Source organism: Myotis yumanensis, unplaced genomic scaffold, assembly GCF_028538775.1.
Source record: "Myotis yumanensis isolate MYYU_CA2020_CCGP unplaced genomic scaffold, mMyoYum1.0.hap1 SCAF_18, whole genome shotgun sequence".
Taxonomy (NCBI): domain Eukaryota; kingdom Metazoa; phylum Chordata; class Mammalia; order Chiroptera; family Vespertilionidae; genus Myotis; species Myotis yumanensis.
The window spans coordinates 20,399,642-20,421,579 of NW_027223769.1; the positions used below are offsets into that span (position 1 = coordinate 20,399,642).

A 21,938-nucleotide genomic window follows, 5' to 3' on the forward strand; every position below is an offset into this window, starting at 1 on the left:
TGAAAATTAAAGTGATACTTTTTAAAAAATCTTAATTGCCAAGGTTGGCAAGGATGCGAGGCATTCAATTGGTATAAGCTCCCAGGGGTGTGGTTTGACAAAACCAGCCAGGGTATTAAGGTTAGGAACAAATCCTCTGATTCAGCAACTCCACTTCCAGGAAATAAAACTATAGAATAGTCACAGATAGGTAAGAACACTTAATTACAAATTGTTCGTCTCCATTCTACCGTTATCAAAACGATGAAATCCACCCAAATGTGCCACAGTAAAAGACTGGTTAGAATCATATAGAAAATACTATGCAACCACTTAAGATGTTGTAGAATAGTCAACGGCAGGGAAGAATGCTCATGAACCACAGTTAAGTAGGAAAATCGCAAAAGAAAAGAAAGGGAACATGATAAGAATAAAATACGCTAAATATTAAAATTCATGTTTTATAACAGTAACATATAATTTTAAACTACTTTATGAGAAGGCATGTAAAGCTGATCCGGCCTCACACACCTGACATGAACACGAACTTGACAAATACTGGCTCCCGTTCCTCTATAATTCTCCTTCCCCCCTCTCCCGCCTCTCCCCCCGCCCCGAAACCCATTTTACAGGAACACCAAAGGGGAACTGGGTAGAGAAAGTGTCTGTACTAATTCATGACTGCCCAGCAGTTCAGAGATCACATTTGCCTCCCTCCCTACAGACACCACACCCAACACACAGCTCGGCACAGAGCGGGCTTTCACCGATGTTAAGATGACTTTGTTGATTTCAGATTGGATGAGCTGCTTGGGAAGAGCCTGGTCAGGAGTGTGCACTATTCCTTGGAACAAGATGACAGCAAATAGAACAAAGACGGCCCCAGACATGGTGTCAGAAGTTCTCTGCTCTAGTTCTGCAGGCACCCATCACTCAGGAGCTGTGCGATCTCAGAGAAGTTACTTCACCCCTCTGTGCTTTCATTCTGACACTATTTCAAGATAGCTGGGAGCACTGTGGTAAGAATTAAATACAACGTGTACAGAACCGTTATATATTCTAAAGAGCTAGTCACATAAGACAGTCTTACAATGATCAGTAAATACTAATTATTCCAGAATAATTAAGCAAATTTTAGAGGTAGGAATGATAATGAAAAATGTTTTGATAGTTTTAACTTGTTTCCATACGACTGCACAAGAAACTTCTTTGGTTCTGATTTTGTTTCTCTTTATATGAGATAATTTGTTAATGTGTAAAAACTAGCTCTATCCACTTTGCTAGTTTCTCTGTAATTCTTCTGCCCCATCCACCCACCCATCCCTCCCCCAGCCTAGGGAGAAACAGTAAAACACTGGAATAAATTCCTCCCCACCCCAATCTCACCCACATAAACTCTCTCCTTCTGTCTGTCTCGCACATGCACACAATGCTAGGTCTCCTCTCAGAGTCCAGTGAGGAAACCTCGATTTGCTTTCAGAGATGGCACGATTTGAATTTGGCGTCTAACAAGGAAAACCCAGTGCCACAGCCTGGTAAACAAATAACTCACAGATTAGAAAAAATGAGATTCTAACCATGTCACACAACTCATCAAAAGGAGGACACTTCCTGCTTACCTCATTTCGTTAGGCTTGTGTAGATACAGACTAGCACTTCGTGAAATGCAGTGTTGTTAAGCCAAAGGAAGATAATGAATTTAGGCAAGAGCTCTAGCTTTTGATCAATCTACTGGAGCCCTTTATTTAAGAAATCTTTGCAAGAAGGCCCTCCTATTGACCCCCAAATGTTATTCTGCAAAAGGTTCAGAACTCATATATGAAGTTTGTGTATATGCTTCAGAAAGTGCAGGAAAGAATGTGGGCTGCATCATGCTAAATAAGTGACCTTCAACTGTCAACATGTCATTTACTATAAAATATGCAATAATTCCCAGAATAACCATCGTTTTAATAACTTTTATTTGATAAACAACAAATATACCTGTACATGAATGACCAAAATATCTTTACTCTGGTGAAATAGTTTTGCAATGTTACAAGTAAGTTCACAATGCTTTCAGGCCCTTTCCTTTTCAAAAGAGAAAAAGTAGGCTGCTGAGAGAAAGAATAATATAAATAAATGTAATATGGTACAGTGTATTCATTTTATCCCCATTTAAAATCTGAAAATAAGCAGTTTTATAAAGCCAAAAGTGTTTTCTTTTCTGGGCCAAATTTCTGTTTGAGAACTGAAGCATGCAATTAACGGGCTGCCTCAAACTTCAGTTATGGAGCCAAGATAAAAATTACCCTCCTTAAGATCTTGTATGTGTAGAGTAATGGCTATTTGGTTCAAATTAAGTATTTGGTTTAATGTGCCCTCTCTTACTTAAGAAATATATACTCAGCCCAAAAGGGCACATTTTCTTCTAATCCAAGAACATATCATTAATAAACAATCTAAATATAATAAATTATATAATACTGGGTGGTAAGGCCAGGGTGGCAGGGGCAGGGAAACTCTATATTCTTAGAAAGAAGTATAAGATCACCAAGGCATTCTAAATGACCTTAAACAGAGGCATCAGTATTTAAATATTTAAATTTCCACTTAGAAAAAAAAATCACATTATTGATAGGACAGCACACTCAAAACCAATAATGTCATGAAAGCACATGCCCTTGTGTAATTTGGCAGGACAGGCTGCTCCCTGAATACAATAGACCTTTTTATTAAATGGATCTCTTCATCCTTGGCATTTTATGCCACAAAAACACCCAAAAACAAAAAAAGCGGGGGTGAGAAATAAAAAGAAACAAACATGACACTAGTAACAGTCTTCAGTTTGAACTCTTTCACCAAGAAGTATAAGACCTAAAAGATACGTTAGAAAAGTAAGAGACATTATTTAGCAAAAATGAAAGCACGCCTGGCTGGAGTGGAGGAAAACTATATTGAGATGCTACCGCTTTTGTGTAACTATACCAAAGGGCAACAGAGCCCTCTAGTGGAGAAAGCATATAAGTAGATGGTTCTCTTTCAGGTTAATTTACAGGGAAAATATGTGGAACCTTTTCTAAGATCAAATTAATTAAACTGGGTATTATGTAAAATAGTTTCCAAATTTTAAAACCTTATAAAACACTTGTAATATCAATCAGGATAGAAATCATATTTTTAAATATTCTCTTTAAATTAGGACTCTAAACCATTTTGTCATTGAACAATAGCTTATGTAACTCTCATCTGTTATGCTGGCACTATAACAAATAAATTAAAATCTAAACCTACATGCAAGTGTGCAATTCAACTGATCTCATGAAACAAAAAAAAAGTTTCAATTGAGATGAGGTACATTATTTATACATTACTCTCTATATATTATTTATTAATATTTTTAAATAAGTTTTTTATGAGATTGTCCAAATTATGAGATAAGGCTCATTAGAATACTTCAATTGGTCTTTTTAGAAAGAAACATACTAGTATAAAGCTTCTAAATACTCTGATCATGTTATTTCCATGCATAGTCAATGTCTAAGAACAGCAAATATAAAACAGTTGCTTAATTCGTAAGATAATAAATCTCAATTTTTATGTACAATTGTTCAAGGACTTTTTCCAAGATAGTCAAAAATCTCAATATTTACTCAGAACAAAATAATTTCAAAATCATTTTACTTGTAATAAACAGATATGGTTTAGCATAAAAGTGGTCACAAATGTTTTTAATTTAAAATCAGAGTTTAAATTACCAAAAGGTTAGATTACAGAAATTGCCCTCTACTTAATAAGCACCAGGTTCTTTTTTTTTTTTTTTTAAATATATTTTATTGATTTTTTACAGAGAGGAAGGGAGAGAGATAGAGAGTTAGAAACATCGATGAGAGAGAAACATCGATCAGCTGCCTCTTGCACATCTCCTACTGGGGATGTGCCCGCAACCCAGGTACATGCCCTTGACCGGAATCGAACCTGGGACCTTTCAGTCTGCAGGCCGACGCTCTATCCACTGAGCCAAACCGGTTTCGGCAAGCACCAGGTTCTTTAAAAGAAGATAAATGCCAAGATCCCATTGGTTTAAGTTTTGTTGACAATTGGAAAAGAAATTGTAATCAGACATCTGAGGATCCCAAGTGTAAATGATCCCATACAATAAAGTCTTAACCACGAAGAGTAAGTTAGCTCTAGCCTCAGATTCATGGGATCTTTCGGAGAAAGTGAAAGGCAAAGTTCAGTAACACGAGGTGTGGAAATGAAAACCAAGAACTAAAGGTACAGAGGAAACTAGTCTCGTTCATAATTGTGAAGTGTGAATTTAAAAATCTTGAGAATACACTTTTTTACAGGAAGAAAAGTAATTCTCTTGTATTACTATAGAACTGGTAGAATTTAGACTAGATATGAATTCATCATGGTGATGATTTGCAGGATAAAAGAGTATGGCAAGTATACTTCACACTGTAACTACAACACATGATTTAGGAACAAGACCCTGAGCTTTAACAAACGGGTTCTCTAAGCCCAAACCACCAATTTCAAAATTATACTATACAACATTTTGGGTTTGCCAATGGGAAATCTGGTACCTTCATTGAAGGGAATAAATTTAGGGGTGACTTTGATAGTTTGCACATGGACTTTTTACCTCTCACAACATACAAATTTTGATATTTAAGTATGTGTACGTATACCTATGCATACATAGGCATATATATGCACACATATTAGCATCCCTGTAATAAACCTTAGGAAGGTGACTACAAAGAAAAGTGCTGGTCCTAAAACATCATTTACTGGTATACTAGTTTACCAAGGTACCAAGCTTGTATTTGTTCAAGGAGAAAAACATTTTGTTCTTTTCAATGGATCCTCTGACTCAAAAACCAAAACCAGCCCAGGCTATTCTAGATTTAAAGCCACGACATTAGACATAGTCCCGTTATAAAGGCTCATCCTACCTAAACTCTGAGACTTAATAATCAGATTTTATCCACTACTGATTTAAGATTAGCAATTAAGAAAGTTTTCTCATCATTACCAATGAACATTAGACTGAAAATATCTAAACTGCTCATAATTAATAGTTTTAAAATGGATGTTTGACAAAACCTGGATTTCATGCCTTAAATATGATTATGGAAAATCTGTCGGCTCATTGAAACAATCTGCATGAGTTTCAACAACTGTCCTTGCTAAGAAACAGTGAACAGGGCGGGCCTGTCCCACATTCAGGCATTCAATCAATCCCTCATTAGAAGGATCCCGCCTTCGATGGGCACATCACCCTCAGATTCAAGAAGGCAGCATTTTATATGAACTATTTATCTGCAGAGCCAAATTAGCTTGACAGGGTGTGTCTAGACTCTAGAAAAAGAAGCTATGGCAGGGGTGGGCAAACTTTTTGACTCGAGGGCCACAATGGGTTCTTAAACTGGACCGGAGGGCCGGAACAAAAGCATGGATGGAGTGTTTGTGTGAACTAATATAAATTCAAAGTAAACATCATTACATAAAAGGGTACGGTCTTTTTTTTTTTTAGTTCTATTCATTTGCCCACGGCTGAGCTATGGGATCTTCCATGATGAGAAATTTCCTAGCCTCAAAAATTCTCTCTCTTGAGACTCCGCAATAACGCTTGCATTTAATAATCACCATGTTGAAGCCATTTCCATTCATTTTCACCCAATCAGAGTCCTCAAGCCCCTAACTCCACACAGTCGTCAACCGCCTGCCCTTCCTGCTCAGTGCCAGGTGAGCACCAACAGAACCGAATTCCTCCCTTGCCTCTACTGGTTAGCAGTTGAGACTGCGGGGTCCGGGTCTCTTGGTCTAGCAGAAGCTTTAGGTGAAGAGATGACTTCCCCCTGGATACTGAGATGCTGAGCTCCACACAGAGAGGTCCACAAGCTACAGCTTTCAATCTACAAAGGTCTTCGGGTTCAGAAAGCTGGTTAAACAAAGGTCAAGGAGAGAAGAGTGTTAGTTTCTGAGGAGGCAACATCCTAAAGCTTGCAGCTCCCTAACTAGGGGGAAACAGACTTGAGGCAAGGGGTGCAGGGTACTGGTGGGATGTCCCCAGCAGTCATATATGATGTGTTGCCACAATCTTCCTGTAGCCTGGGGACATCCCAAATATCTAAATTTTACCTAAAATGTGTCGGATTTAGAGACTGTTGGGGTAATTTCACTTTGAAAGAAATTAGATCACCTAATGCAGGGGCTGGCAAGCTTTTTCTATAAAGAGCCCGATGGTAACTATTTTAGGCTTTGCAGACCATATGGTCTCTGACATAATGGCCAATCTCTGCTTGTAACATGTAAACAGCCACAGAAAACATGGGAGGGAATGGGGGTGGTAGTGTTCTAATGAAACCTGACTTACAAAATCAAGCGGCGGGTCAGATTCAGCCCATGGGCCATAGTTTGCCAGCCTGAATCTAGACAGCTGACTCCAGTCAACAGTGACTCCTGGCTACAGACTTCAAGTGTCAGAGCACTTGAAGTTATAATGTTTTATTCTGATGGCTCCTCAAAATCCTTCTTCTACCTTCCAGAATCACCCTGACCTTTTTTTAGTGGAATTAACTAGGAGTCCCTACAACTGCCTTAGTAAAGTCAAATATCAAAAATTCAAAATATGAATTTATATCATTTACAGCAGGGAAAGAAGCAGACAAGACAAAAATCTGTACAGAGGCCACTTGGAAGGGGCAGTGTCCTAGCACAACCCAGAGTTCATGAAGGAAAGGTGACCCCTTCTCACCATCTGATCATCTGTTTCAACAAGAGAGAGAACTTCAACAAACAACAATTCCAACAGAGCAGTGCCTTGTGGGAAATTTTTTTTTTTTTAACCACTAGAAACATCAGAATTATAAAGAAAATGAGGTTATCTATGTTTTCATTCACAGAGTCACCACTATGCAAATAAATACTGGTAGGTTTTGTTCCAGCCTACTCTGCCTCAAGAACAGACATTCACAGCTCGGACGTAGAAAACAGGCTTCCCCGAGCGGCTAAGGAAAGCTCTGATGGGAGATGACTCTTGAATGCCCAGAAATCTTGGAAATGAAGATGCCCGATTCGCTCTGCATTCAGCTATTTGATTTGGCATGGGCAGAAATAAAGTGGTGATAGCAATTTGTAAATTGGCCTATTTCACAGTGCAGTAGAAGGAAGGACTTTATCTAGAAGCCGCAGCCTACTTGGGCAAGGACACTTTCTAAGACAGCCACGTGGGACATAAAGGCTAACTCAGCAACGACAAGAGCCCTGTGCCTGTCTTCAGCCTCTTTTCTTTAAGCCTGATACCACCACTGCTGCAGAGTGAAGTAATTTGCAAGGATTTGATGGCCTGGAATGCTCAGTACAATATTATTTTAAAAATTAAGAATAAAAACCTTCAGCACTCACCTAGATTTATGCTTCTCAAGAGTGGAGAAGGGAATGGGCAGTGTTAAAGGCAATTTCTGAGGGAAGGTTGGAGCTGGGGAAATAGCAGCCGTGGCTGAATAGAAAGCGCTGGTCTACCTATGACCCTCCCTAACACCACTTCCTTTCTCCCTGAGCTTCACAATTGGCCGCCGTATCTGTCGGGACCACAGATGCCTGCTTGCAGTGTCCACAAAATGGATTATGGACATCAAGAAAGAAGAGTCTTCAAAGGGACATGGGGGCCGTGAAGAGGCACAGAGTCCTGGGCTTTCCTCAAAGAGGTTCAAGGTCCATTCTGATCAACACCACACTTATCCCCCTGTTTTAGAATATCCTCCTCCTCTTCAATCATGATTAAACATCCAACTCAACATAGCTCTTTGTATGAACCTACTCGATTCGTCCAGGATTACAGTGTCATAAGCCTGATGTTGCAAACCCCTGACAGAGCATTAGCCATATCCGAAGGTCTGTTATCAAACATCAGACAAAGTATAAACACTCATGCCAAAAGTCAGCAGTAATCACATATCTAACTAAAGAAAAAGCAGTCTAGGCAGAAGCGTGGAGGAATGAAATCTCTTAGTCAATTTTCTGGTTAACTAAGTGTTAAATAAAAAGGGTTTTATTTACTTAAGTCCTTATTTTTTCTTAATTATGCTACATGTATTGATTGGTCATCAACCTCACATAACAGTAGTCAATGCAATGAACATAACGTATTTTTTCTTCGATGACTGGGGATCTAGCCATTATTTTTAATATAGTGTCATCAGTTTTGATTACCAATGATAACTATATAGAACTCATCCCAAAACAAGTTCAGAAAATTGCACTGAACATATTCTGAGCCCACAGTGAGGTCTGCGAATTGATTTTAAATAAACCTCTTTTAAATAAACAAGTGGTTCTCAACCTGTGGTCGCGACCCCTTTGGTGGTCGAACGACCCTTTCACAGCAGTCGCCTAAGACCATCCTGCATATCAGATATTTACATTACGAATCATAACAGTAGCAAAATTACAGTTATGAAATAGCAACGAAAATAATTTTATGGTTGGGGGTCACAACATGAGGAACTGTTTTAAAGGGCCAGAAGGTTGAGAACCACTGAAATAAACAAACAAACTCCAGTTGCTTCTTTGCCTTCACAGACAAGTGCAGTCACAAGTTCTACAGACTGTAGCTCATTAGAGTGTAGACCCTGCACAATAACTAATCCTCTAACTTGTGTTTTCACCTCCTGAGCATGAGCTGATGATGCTAGGGAATGATTCTGGGGCTTCAAGAAGGGGTTACTGAAAATGAAGAAAGAGAAAGGAGAGAGGACAGGACATGCACAAAGGGGTAAGAAAGAGAAGATCGACAAGGGAGGGGCACTGGGGGTGGGAGTCGTCAAAGGACAGAGAGAACCTTCCAGAAGACAGCTGAATGCAATCCCATCTTTTGTCTCCATAAATTAAGATGCATATCCTTACTCAAAGCAGTTGGTTCTTACAGATCCAGATAGTGATGTAAATGGACAAAGACAAAGTAAGAGTAAAATCCTATGGAGAGTTACTGTACAGGCATCTGCTTTGCCGCTACTTCCTTAACCGCCCATGATGCTAAGGGAAGAACACCCCTTGAGCCACCTACCTCATGATGGTCATTGTGGTTCAACACCAGCAATTAGCAGGATTAATTTACAGGTTAAGACATGCACTAATTGTCCAACTTTATAATGAAATGAAATCCTTTATCCAAAGGAAAATTATATTCTCAGTGACCAACTGAAACCTGCAGTATCCTTAGTAACAAAATCATGATATGTCATTGTTCCCTATTATTCCACTAACCAATCAATTTCGGTTTCAACAACCCAAGTAATTGGAATATGTCCGTACACCACACAGACCAGGTCAGAAACTCTTAGAGGGAGACTGGTGTCTCTAACCCTTGAACACCAAAATAGCCACAATCTTTCGCTGAGTGTGCATCTTTCACAGAAGACAAGGTCAGCCCCTACACAGCCTTTCATGGTAACACTGGGATTTTAAAAGAGAGCAGGATTTTAACTAAGCAATAGCTGAAAAGGCTATAAGTACGTTTTTAAATTAGAGAATCACTATGTAAGATTTCATTATAGCAGTCACAATAATAATAATAATAATAAAAATAACTGTAATTTAGTGGCCTACCTATTCCTGAGTTAGCTCCAGTAACTACAACCACTTTGCCAGTGAAGTCCCGGCCCTGGAGTATTTCCATGGCTGTGGTGCTCCCATCGTATCTCTGTCTGTTGGTTGGCTTTGTAGGATTATCATCCACAGTAAATGCCAATCTTGGGTCCAAATAGGTAGTTCTTTTATTTATATGGCTGCAAAGAAAAGGAGAAAGCAGTGACCCCACAGCAGTGAGCACAGGTGTTTATAAGTGTAAGATAATGTTACAGTTTAGGCTAGACAAACCCCTTTCTTCATGTACTAAAACGGCTTATTTTTTTTTTCTTTTTTCTTTTTTAAATATATTTTATTGATCTTAGAGAGGAAGGGAGAGGGAGAGAAAGATAGAAACATCAATGATGAGAATCACTGGTCAGCTGCCTCCTGCACGCCCCCTACTGGGGATCGAGCCCGCAGCCCAGGCATGTGCCCTTGGCCGGAATCGAAGCTGGGACCCTTCGGTCCGCAGGCCAACGCTCTACCCATTGAGCCAAACCAGCTAGGGCAAAACAGCTTATTCTTAAGTCCAGGAAGAACTGAAGTCTATGTAGTCTATCTTCTGGCCTCAAGAAGAACTACATTCCTGCCGGGAAAGGGAGTCATCTACTCCTTTCCTTCAGAACTGCCTGTAAAATACGCTGTAACATACACTATGCCTTGTGCCCTTAAATCTCAAAAAAGAAGAAGGCTTTAGGTTTGTTTTCAATTCATGTAAATGTGGCTATAAGATCTGTCAGTCACTCTTTTTAGATCTCAATTAAATCTTTTGGCCCTGTGCAAGGGCCTAAGAAGATTGGTAGAGAAACAGAAAACTCAACAGTAAATATGAAACCGACCAACTACTAAATTTCTAAAGATTTTCCTGTTAAGACTGTACTCAAACCTCCTACAAGCACTCTAATTTTGATTTGGAATTGATCACAATATTGTAAAAACAATATTAAAATATATTTGGGACACATGGATTAACAGGTTACTCCTTATGTAAAGTATTTATTGCATTTTAAATTCTTAGGATTTGAGATAAAGACCTCAAATATCTTAAAAACTAGTAAGAACTTCCAAAAAGAGATGAGATTTCAAGATTTGTAAAAGTATATATAGTTTTACAACTATACTTATCATCCTATAAATACTGAGACCCAAAAATAATCCAACTTTCATTGTAATTACAGCCATAGCTGCCAGATAAACGTTTGCACTCCAACGTTACACGCAGACGACAGAGCAGTGCTATGCTGGACCCAGTTCACATGGGCTTGCAAGAGCCCAATGTGCATAAATATTCCTCCCCAACTCCTCGGTGACTTCAACTTGGGAGCTTGAAACAGGCTGTGGTGAAAGTACTTACACTGTGGTAACAAATCTGGACTTTCCCTCCAGAGAGCGGTGTTAACATGAGCCAGCACACCCCTCCAGCAGGCCCAGGGAGGTCAGATGACCAGCCAGGGCAGCCCGGGGCCGGCTTGCCTCCCTTGGGGCACTGTGGGGATTGAATGAGCTACTACTACAGGTATAAGGTGACTAGAATCACGCCTGGCTCACACAATGTGCTAGACCGGTGGTTACTACTGTTGTTTGTTATGGGAATTTACTCTAAAGAGAGTTTTACAGATAAGAATGTTCAAAACATTATTTATAGGTACAGCTGCCCAATAATAGGAATTTAACAACACCACTGCCCACTCTCTCTACAAAATAATATTCTATAGCCATTAAACATTTACTTGAAAAATATATACGGATATGTGAAAATGCTCACAAATACATTATGTGGAAAAACAGGCTACTAAGCAGTTCACAAAGTACATTTCCATCTTTTTTTTTTTTTTAAGAAAGTGTGTGTATATAAAACAGAGTGGATGAATAAATGCAAAAATTGTAAAAGTAGTTATTCCTATTAAGATTACGTTATATACTGTGCCATATTTTTCTATAGTCAATGTATATTATTTTTATGATAAAAATATTTAAAGTAAAATGGCTGAGAACAGTTACTATGTAGACACTTACTCGACAAAATACACTTGTCCATTCTCATCCGTTTCCTGTTCCCATCCATACGGCAAATCTGAAACACAGGAAAGACTGAGGTCTCCAGGAGGTAGGAGTGGGGTGAACTGAAAAGGTCCTCCTGGTCAGGAGAGAGGCCCTGCCCCCTGAAGCCTATGCCACCAGACCACACCCAGGACACGTGTTCCCATTGTGGCAGTTGCTGAAGGCCCGTTAGCCCAAACGACTCCACATTTCTGTTTCTGGCTCAGAAATAAAACTCTGTTTCATTCTTGGTCGTTCTTAAACTCTCCACTCAGCTTCAGCTCCTGCTTTTGATGAAAACTTTACTGGTTGCTCCAGTCAATGTGAATTCTCCCTTGAATGAATTCACAGAATGTATCTTTACAACACCATTTGTATGCTGACTCACGATGCCTCTTATTCAATATAAAGCAGTTCCATTTTTTTTTCCATCGGTACATACTGTCTATTCAAGTATAGACCTTCTTATACTTCTATTCCGTGGGTGACACACTTCCTCAAAAGCACCCATAAGTCATGGTGATCTCGATGGAACCCCATCAAACTTTGATATATTTAATTCCACAACAGGCACCAAGAACAAGTTTACAGTCAGTGCAGCTATAAGAAAACCTAATAAACTGTGAGTCAAAGGCCTCTACTGTTTTTATACTTTTTAATTTAAGACCGGTAAGAAATCATCCTCACACTCCACCCAAAGACCTCATCACCTCCTTCTGCCAAATCCCACAAGCTCCTGGGAGTGAGAGTCCAGCGCCTGCTGGCTCGCTATTAGAGGGCCTCCCCAGAATGACACAGTGACCTGTCACCTCCCTGCCTGGGATGTTCTCTTATCTAATTGAAGCTTTACATACAAAGGGTGTTGCTTTGTGACCCCAAAATACAAACCTCCTGCTATTCGTTTTCTTTTTCCAGTTTTCGGATGTTCCCATTGAGTCTTCTCCTCAGTGTGACTATTAAAAAAAGTTCACAAAACAACAATGAGTAAAAGTCATACTTCTAAAAATCAATCCAGTGCATTAAATTTTTTCTCTCCCAAATAATACTATCTCTTGAGAGGAGTGAATTTACATTCAGGGAGAAATAGAACATAAATGTTACTGTTTGCATCAAGTCCAATTCCCTAGACTGGAAGCAGCAGCAATCTGTGGAAATGTCCTAAAAGCCTGTCTTTAAACACTGGCTGGGGGGCGCGGGAGGGAGGGAGGAGGATCGCAAATTCAGCTTTAGGAAGCCAGCTCAACCACTCCACATATCTAGAGAGGAGCTTTGTTTTATATTTGTTTTAGTTTTATTCCAGGATAGATTGATAAACTTCAGTCAAATTCATAATGCTGATATTTAGATACTTAGATATAACTGTAATCTTCTTAATGATTATTCTTCCCAAAGATATAATTTCAAAGTGTTTTTTAACTACTGATTCCTAATTTCTCCCAATAATAGGAATTTCTCCCAATAATAGGAATCCCAAGAGGTAATTAAGAGTGCATAGGTCACCGAGCTGTGTGCCTTTGGTCAAAGTTACTCAACCTCAGGGCCTCAACTTCCTCATCCGCAAAATGGAAATAATCCCAGCACTGACCTCAGGGGAATGTTATGAGGATACTGCATACAAAGGGTTAAACACAGTACCTGGCATATAGGAAGCCCTCAAAAGTGTTAGCTATTATTTTGAACAAATCAAATATACTCTGTATCGAATTTAGCATTTCATCTCAGAAATGCACACAAAGTTACAATTAAAATCATAAAACAATAACAGACTAGACACCTGTCAGCAGGTGATAAAGTGTGAAGAAAAACATAAAATTACTTCATCGGGGAAACAGCTGGATGTTTCAAGAGTGAATCAAAGGGGAGGATGATTTCCTAAGTTCACATCCCCCTGCCAAAGGAGAAAATATTTAATCAATGACCTCTAGATGATAAAATTTGAATATTCCTTCCCTATCACTTATTTGAAAGGGAATTAAGTATGGAGAGCATAAACTTGCTGTAAAATTTTACACGTCAAAAGCAAGGTCTTTTCAGGAACTGCTGCCTCTGAGCTGTTTGTATAAAATCGGCGTGGCCAGTGCAGGGACAGCATGGTCACTGGACTCAGAGGCGGACCTGAGCTCCTGTGCCACCTGCATCTAGTCAGCCAGTCTCCCTGGCCACACACTCATGTCAAGGAGACACCAGAGCTGCAACAGTGATTGGCGACTGATCAATCTACTGTACAAGCAAAGGATATCAGTATCAAGGACCAACTCCTCCTTGTTTGTGCATGACCACCATCAAATCTACTTGCAAAAGCAGAAGCCCGGACTCCCTGAGAAGGATAACCGGCCCCTCACTGACAGGACCCCTGCTTCTTGGAAACTAAGGGAACAGCAATCAGATAAACCAAACACTGGCAACAATATAAAATTCCCTGCTCTTGGCTTTGCCTGGCTCCTGCTTCTTCGGGGGAATTTACAGATGGGGTCACATTTTCCTTTGTCTGACATTAAAAGTACTTGTCATCCCAAAGGTGCGTATCAAATGAGCCTGGAACCCAGCTCCAAAACACCTGCCCTTGGGAGTGGAATGCTGACACTCTGTAGCATCCAGATGAACCCTCAGACACCTAGCCCTGCGCCTAGGTGCTCAAATGTAACCATGTGGAATAAATAAATGCTTTCCCAAGAAGGTGAAACATTCACTCAGAACACTGTTTTCTTTTATCCTGAGAAAGATTTTTTTTTTAAATAAAATAAACAAACACTGTCATGCCATGTTCTCCACTTTGACAGAAAATGCCTAAGCCAGGGCTTCTTACGCTCACACTCCGGCCACACGGGCTGGATGGTTCTTTGCTGTGGGGGCCGTCCTGTGCATTGTGGGATGATTAGCAGCTTCCCTGGTCTCCACCCACTAGCTGCCAAAATACCCCTCCCAGTGACTGTGAAAACAAACTGTCTCCAGACATTGCCAACCATCCCTGCGGGGCACAGTGACCCGTGGGAGGACCGGGGCCTAGCTGAGGTGAAGACAGTGTAATGTGGTTGTGAGGATTCCAGAGCCTGATGCCCATGGGTTCTGGCTCTCCCATGCACCAGCCACGTGCCCTGGGAGGTTATTTAGCCTTCCTGTGCCTCAGTAAAATGAGGTTAATAGCAACACCCACTTCTTGGGGTTAAAGAGAACCGAATGGGTTAACGTGTGAAGACCTAAGAGCCATACCTTTCACAGAGAAGTATTATATTAACTTAATACTTACATATAAAAATTAAAGTGTTCTTTTTAACTATAACCTAAAGTGACCTTTTAATGCACAAAAAACTATGACACATGTTCCCAGTGTTATCTTATTCTCCCTTAAACAGAAGCCCTCTTTTATTTTTCTTTCATTAAGCTTTTTGTCATTTAAAAAGATAATTAACAGTGATCTTTATTTAAGCCAAAGGGATCAAAATTAAATTCATGCTATATTACATAGATTTCACTTTCAAGTATGCTCTTCTAAGGTTTTGTTGTTGTTGTTTTAAAGCAGTTTAAGTTCACTGGGAGACCCAGGGCTGCCTGTGAGGAAAGCCAGCCCTGGGGGAGGGACCCATCTCCCCATGGGGCTAGGCTGGCTGCCAAGAGGGCATCAGAAGAATAGGGGGATTGGGTAGGCCACCCAGGGAGGTCCAGGTGGCTGCCCCTACACTGAGACCTCACCCTTCTGTCCCCATCTCCTGGTTCAGGCAGAGGTAGGGGAGAAGGCCTGTCAGCTCTCTCTGGTGGTGCAAACAGCCCCTCCCTGGGAGCCCTGACTGGTGGCCCTGGAGCCATGACAGACTTGCCTTGAGGTCCATGAGTGAACCATGGGCATGTGGGGAAGGACAGGAGCCAACAAAAGCACACAACAGACGAGGGCAAGGCCGAAAGGGGACTCCACAAGACACCACTTTCGCTGGGCTACAGCCTGTCCTGGGGCATGGCCCTGTTGCAATGGGAGGAAGACAGCTGGGAAACAGGAACTACCTGAAGGGCAGTCTTCCATTAGCCCGTTAGTGAAGGTCCCCAAACCCCAAGAGAAAGACAAGTGACCCAGAGTTCAGAGGGGAAAGAAGAGTCAGGATGCCTGCAGGTCAGGAGAGATCAAGGGGACTGCTGGGAATCCAGGGTTAGAATTGGTCCGAGACATCCTTCAGCTCTGAGAGCCTAGGAACAGAGGACTGGGCAGAGGTGCCCCCAGCTGGGAGCCAGCCATGCCTTGTCACCAGTCAGTGTAAACATCGGGGCCAGGCAGGCCAGTGGGAGACCTGAAACAATGGTGGAGGCTTAGGGGGTGGCTTTCAGAGAACACACAGGTGTTCCCTGAGGCCCCTGGCCATGGGCTCCCGGAAGCTCTCAGAGGAGCTGGCTGGCATGTACAGATCTTATTTCATGAAAGAAGAGCCCCGCGTCCATACACTGGATGCCATGTAGGAAGGAAGCAAGTGGGAAAGGCCACCCAACGTAGGGACAGGGGCAAGGGGACAAGGCAGGGTGAGCAGACACTGGGGAACCTGCAGACCTAACACCAGGCTCCAGGCAAACCAGAAGGGAAGCCAGGAACCTGAGGTAAGTGGCCAGGACAAGGTCAGGCCACACAGAAGAGTAGGAGGGTCCTGAAAGCAGGAAGCGGTTGTGTGCATCTTTTCAGTCCCAGGGCCTACTCCACCACCTCCCCCACGGAGGCCCACAGTAAACCTTCAGTACACGAGTTAATTTATTCCTTCCCCGTGGATCTATTTCACAGTGCTGAGCACTGCGGATACAGAGGTAAACCAGAAAAAGCCCCTGCCCTCGGGAAGTGTACAGCCTAGGGAGGGAGACAGAGCCATCAGGGAAAAGCAGGAATGAAACAACTATGGACAATGCTAAGTGCCAGGAGGCCGAGATCAAGGTGCTGGGAGGCTTGTACCCGGGTGGGGCAAAAGCAGAAGGGGCCTTGGGCAGCGCATTAAGCGGAGCTCTGAGGGATGAAAGGGCCCTTCAGGAAAAGGCACAGGGAACAGCAAGTGCCCGTTCAGGAGCTGCCTGGAGCCCTGCAGCAGCCTAGTGACTCCCTGCTGCTAAACTGTCCCTTCAGTTCTCCAGAGCAGGAATCATCTTTCTGAAGACACAACCCCGGCGTCCCTCTCTGTCTCCAATCCCTCAGCGGGCCCCTGGGTCCTGACAACAGAGGCCCAGCTCCTCCATGGGGCAAAAAAGGGCCTCCATAAGCCAGGCCTTTCCTCCTCTGCCTGGATCTGCTCGTTCCTACATCACCACACAGACCATGCAGGGGCTCTATTTTGTCTCCTCAACCTGGGCTGCCCTCCTGCCCCCTCCACCTGCCCACTTCTCAGCTCAGGTGCCAACTCTACCGGGTCATCTCACCTAGGGTGCCCTTCTACCCATACATGCCTGCTGTTCGACAGACTGCTGCTCACCACACACCATGCACCAGGACTGCCTCACTGTCACTCTACCCTGTAAGCCTGGGCACTCATTAAGGGTGACAACTGGATTTCATTTATCTCAGGATAACCAGGGCCCAGCAAAATGACTGGCACGTAAGATCCCAATGAATCTTGAATGAACTCAGCAAGGTCTTATTTTGCTGTTGGTTCGTAATATTGGGTAGATCAGACTCACTGGGGAAGATTATACCACATACCAATGGGGAGGCGAGGAAAACCAATCAAATGAGAATCTCTGGAGGTGAAACCAAGTAAAAGATAGAATTGAGTTTACCAGATGTTGAAAAACACTGATTTAAAAGCCAAGTCATAGTCTGACTCACCTGGAAAGCTTTAAAAAAAAAAAAAAAAGATTCCCCACGTTAGGTGTCTGCTACCTGAGGTGCCTGAGGGTCTCTGTGAAGACCGGAAATCTGTACTTATGACAGTCCCCAGGTGGTTGTAATTTCAGGCCTCAGGAGGTGCTGAAACACTAACATTTACGGAGCATAGCGTACTTACTGAACCTGAGCTAAGTGCTTTTTGTACATTGCCTGAACTAAAACTCTCATATAAACCCATTTTGCAGATGAGAACACTGTGACTGAGAGTTCTGTCAATGGCCCAAGGTCGTACATACAGTAAGTGTAGGGAGAAAGGCTCTGCCAGTGTTTCTAAAACTTTCCCGTGAAACTATAATGAAGCTATATTAGCTATAGTATATGTGCAAAAACATATGTATACACATATGTATACACATATACACAGATACAGTAGGACAGTTGTTAAAAACACACACTCCTAGGTCCCCACCCCAGACCCGAGGAGAGAGATGGACACCTGCATTTTTTTATTGTTGTTTCTGATTTTGGGGGGGAAAGGGATTGATAAGGCCGGTTCGCCCTCACTGCACTGTGCAGCGCTGCTTCCTGAGCAGCAGAGGGCGCGCCTAGCCGCCCCCAGGTGACCACGGCTCGACCCAGGCCCCAGAGAGAGGAGGGTCCCTTCTCAGGAGCCTGGACGCTCCTCAATGTCACTGCCACTTCGCCCGACCTCACCAAGCTGGAACGCAGGCCATTCCCCACCCCGCGCAGGCGGGGTTCGAGGGCAGCCGTGTCCGGGGCTCGTGAGGCCGTCAGGTCCCAGGTGCGTCCCACGGCAGGTGCGTCCCAGGCCTGGCGGCCTCCCGGCGGCTCCCCTGCAGCCCTCTTACTTGGCATAGTACACCCAGCCGTCCTTGGTGGTTCTCTGCTCCCAGCCCAGGGGCAACTCGTCCTCGCTGTCCGTGTCGTCCAGGCCCGCATAGCGCAGGGCTGCCATGGCGGCAGAGGCGGCGCTGGGTCCCCCGTGCAATCAGCCGCCCGCTACCGGGACTCGCGCCCAGAAACTCACTCCCGCTTCAACCGAGCACCGCGCGCGTCCAGACCCAAACGCTCGCGCCTGCGTACTACGCCGCCCAGAGCCGCTCAATCGATTCGGTAGCTGTAATCCAGTTTCCGGAATTTACTCTGCTGCCAGGGTAAAAGGGGCGGAGCCTGAGAAGAACGGTTGTAAAAGTGCCGAGGAGATGGCACTGCCGCTCAGCTGGAAGTAAAATCTGGTGACGCTCTAGGACTGTGGAAATGGAGCTGAGCCTCATTATCACCCCGGCCGCAGGAAAGGGGAGAGGACATCCAATCAGGGCCCAGGACTTCGCACGTTGCTAGGCGACCCGTAATCACGTCCGCATTATTCTGACCAATCCTACATGTGCTCTTGCAAGTGGGCATCCTGGGAAATGTAGTTCAGGACCAGCCAGACTACAGCGGAGCAGAAAGAAAGGGTGGCTCAATGCTGACATTATGGAGTCTCGCCTATTCTTGAGGACGTTAGAGAGAGTGAACGTTCCTGCTCAGAAAGCTTCCAGCGTTTTCCATCACCCAGGCTGATTCACAAACTTATTTGTGCCTGTAAACACAATATTATAAAACTTGGAGACCGTTAAAAATGCACATTCACTCATCTGACTAACCAGTCTTGCAGAGAACTCTTACAGCCAGAACATGGTTCTGTTGATAATAAAGGGTTAACGTTTAAGAATTATTTATGTATCTGCATAAGCCTGACTAAACTAATAGAGCACTACATTTTATGCTTCTATCACTAGCAGTTAGTAAAATGCCTAGACCAGGAGTGGGGAACCTCAGGCCTGGGGGTAGTATAAGGCTGGGGAAATCATTTGGTCTGGCCCTGTCAATTCATTATGGTGAGTAAATTAAATGTTTGAACAAATATAGCAGGCTAATTTTTAAGTTGATAATTTTGTATGGTTGGGAATTATGTTATAAATATCCAAATGGCCCTTGGCAGAAAAAAGGTTCCCCACTCCTGGCCTAGATCAACAGGTTTATTAAATGAAATGAATAGACAAATGATTGAATGAATGAATGAATGAATGAATGTGATCCCTTAGGTTTGGCCTTCTATAAACCTAATTTGAAACAAAATTTCAAATTTACAAAGTGGATGTTCTGAAGTCCTCTTGGAGCACGCCTATAAGTATCCTCTAATGTCCTGTGTCAAAAACCAGAAGTATATCTTCAACTTGACCTCACCCAAGGCATTTTCCAGAACATTTTCTCCTTGGAACTTGCTACATCGCCCAGCATTACAAGGAAATCTACTCACCATGATTTCTCTGGCCAGTAGAATCAGCAGAAGAATGCAACCCTCCTTCAAAAGAACTACCTATTTTAGAGGAGGGGGTGGTGATCAGTGTTGCTTTTAGCTTTCTTCAAGTCCTAAAACTGATAATCTTTGTGATTCTTGATTTGCATGCTCTTTAGAGGAGAGGCTCGCTTTACTTTGAAAAAAACAAAAGCTAACTTAATGAAAGCATGTTTTCATTTTAACAGACCCTTTATCTCATCTCAAACCTACGGAAACATCACTCTTTCCAAATACGCGTATATTTAAGTAAGCTACCATTAAATTGCTGCTCTTTTGCTCACCCCAATCTAACCCCTTGCCCCTGTCACCCAAGCCAATTTATTCCTTTGGTAGATATGAATAGGAAATTAGGCGACAAAGTCTCCTAATGGTAAGGAAAGGGGGGAGTGAATGGAGTCAAACTGATTAGCTTCAGTATCTCTAATCAGTACCTCTGCCTTTGCTTAGTTTTTCAAGGATTGACTGCTTAGATTTTTATCTTGAGTTACCCTCACCAGAGCCTCTGCAAGCACCTGTTGCCTGTGACTTGGCACAAAGGTAGGGTCAGAGTATGGTATCTTCCCCAGACTGGGTAGTGGTCCACTTGGTAGAATTCTCAACTTTTGGGCCAACCCTCTGCTCTTCCCACCACTTTAACCATTCCGTCTCTGCTTCTCCTGTCATGGACACCGGAGTCTCAAACCTCAGCACTAGTGACATGTAGGGTCAGGTAAACCTTTGTTGCACTTCCCTGTGCATTGGAGGACATTTAGCAGCATCCCTGGCCTCTACTCACTAGATACCAGTATGTCTCCCTTCCCACAGCTGTAACAGCCAAAAATGTCTCCAAACATTGACAATTGTTCCCCCTGTTGAGAACCACGTACAATTAGTCAGGAAATTACTAACTCGTAAATCAAGTGCTGAGATTTATTTAAAACATTGGCTAGAGATTCATAGGTGGTACTCAGACAGTGCTGGTTCTGATTGCTAAGTTCTCTAGCCTTGTCTGAGAGCACCTGCCACTCCAATTCCTAGTTCATCAGATGAGAGACATGAACTGACAGAAGTCTGGCTGGGTGGCCCAGAGACACCAATAATGGTCCCACATGGTTGTAATAACCTCATTTGATTCCTCCCTTCCTACACCTTGCCTGTGGCCTCTATCAGAAGGTTAAAGAAATCAGGCATGTAGGCATTCGGGGACTTGTGAGAGTGGGCATGCCAGATTTTAAGATTTATGCCTTTTGAGTTCGCACAAACTGATACTGTTTAACTCATGCTGATTTGACTGAAAGCAACAGAGACTCATTCAAAAGTTTTGGATCAGGGTGCACATAAGCTAAATTAAAATGTTATAAGGGCCTGAGGGACCCAAGGGCAGGCCGTTATTGTTGTTTTTATTATTAAATTCTTGTGGATTTCATGGTCTCTTGCTCCCCCTCTCCCTGGCTTCCTCTATTTACTCATAGTTTCTGTGCCCCTTGGACTTTAACTCACACATGACTTTGACATTGGTCTTACAAGGATCTATCAGAGGACAAGCCCTGTTTAACTTGTAAGATTATTATGGGGTCTGAGGAGCCTTAAGTTTGGGAGTGAGCTGAGATCTTTAACATGTACCTCTAAGAAGACGAAAGAATGGTTTGTTCTTGTAAAGTGAATTGAATCACATGGATTACTGGTGAGGAGGCTAAAAAAAAAGAAATTCACTGTGTGGTTATACAACTGCACACCAGATGGCGCTCTCTGCCCATGCTTTTACAAGACTAAAGTCTAATTTTTTTTTTTTTTTAATGTATTTTATTGATTTTTTACAGAGAGGAAGGGAGAGGGATAGAGAGTTAGAAACATCGATGAGGGAGAAACATCGATCAGCTGCCTCCTGCACATCTCCCACTGGGGATGTGCCCGCAACCAACGTACATGCCCTTGACCGGAATCGAACCCAGGACCCTTGAGTCCGCAGGCCGACGCTCTATCCACTGAGCCAAACTGGTTAGGGCTAAAGTCTAATTCTCGACAAGGATTTCTACGCTTAAACTGCCTTTTCTTTTTGGTTGATCACTTCTGCAACAACTGACAAGTGATGAACATAAGGTTGATCAGTTTTTGCTGAAAGCAACCTGGCCTTTGTCATGGGGTGGGCACAAGTTTTAGAGGAATTTT

General features: G+C 42.7%; 1 protein-coding gene across 1 annotated transcript in view; it reads right to left on the reverse strand.

Moving 5' to 3' along the window:
• Positions 1-18,483, reverse strand: part of WWOX (WW domain containing oxidoreductase) — a 924,942-nt gene extending 906,459 nt beyond the window's left edge. Inside the window, exons 1-4 of the mRNA XM_070398316.1 lie at positions 18,295-18,483; positions 12,529-12,593; positions 11,617-11,674; positions 9,580-9,758 (exon numbers count right to left, since the gene is read on the reverse strand). Coding sequence (XP_070254417.1) covers positions 9,580-9,758; positions 11,617-11,674; positions 12,529-12,593; positions 18,295-18,401 — 409 coding nt within the window. The 5' untranslated portion in view covers positions 18,402-18,483. The remainder of the gene's footprint in view (positions 1-9,579; positions 9,759-11,616; positions 11,675-12,528; positions 12,594-18,294) is intronic.
• Between the last annotated feature and the right edge of the window lie 3,455 nt (positions 18,484-21,938).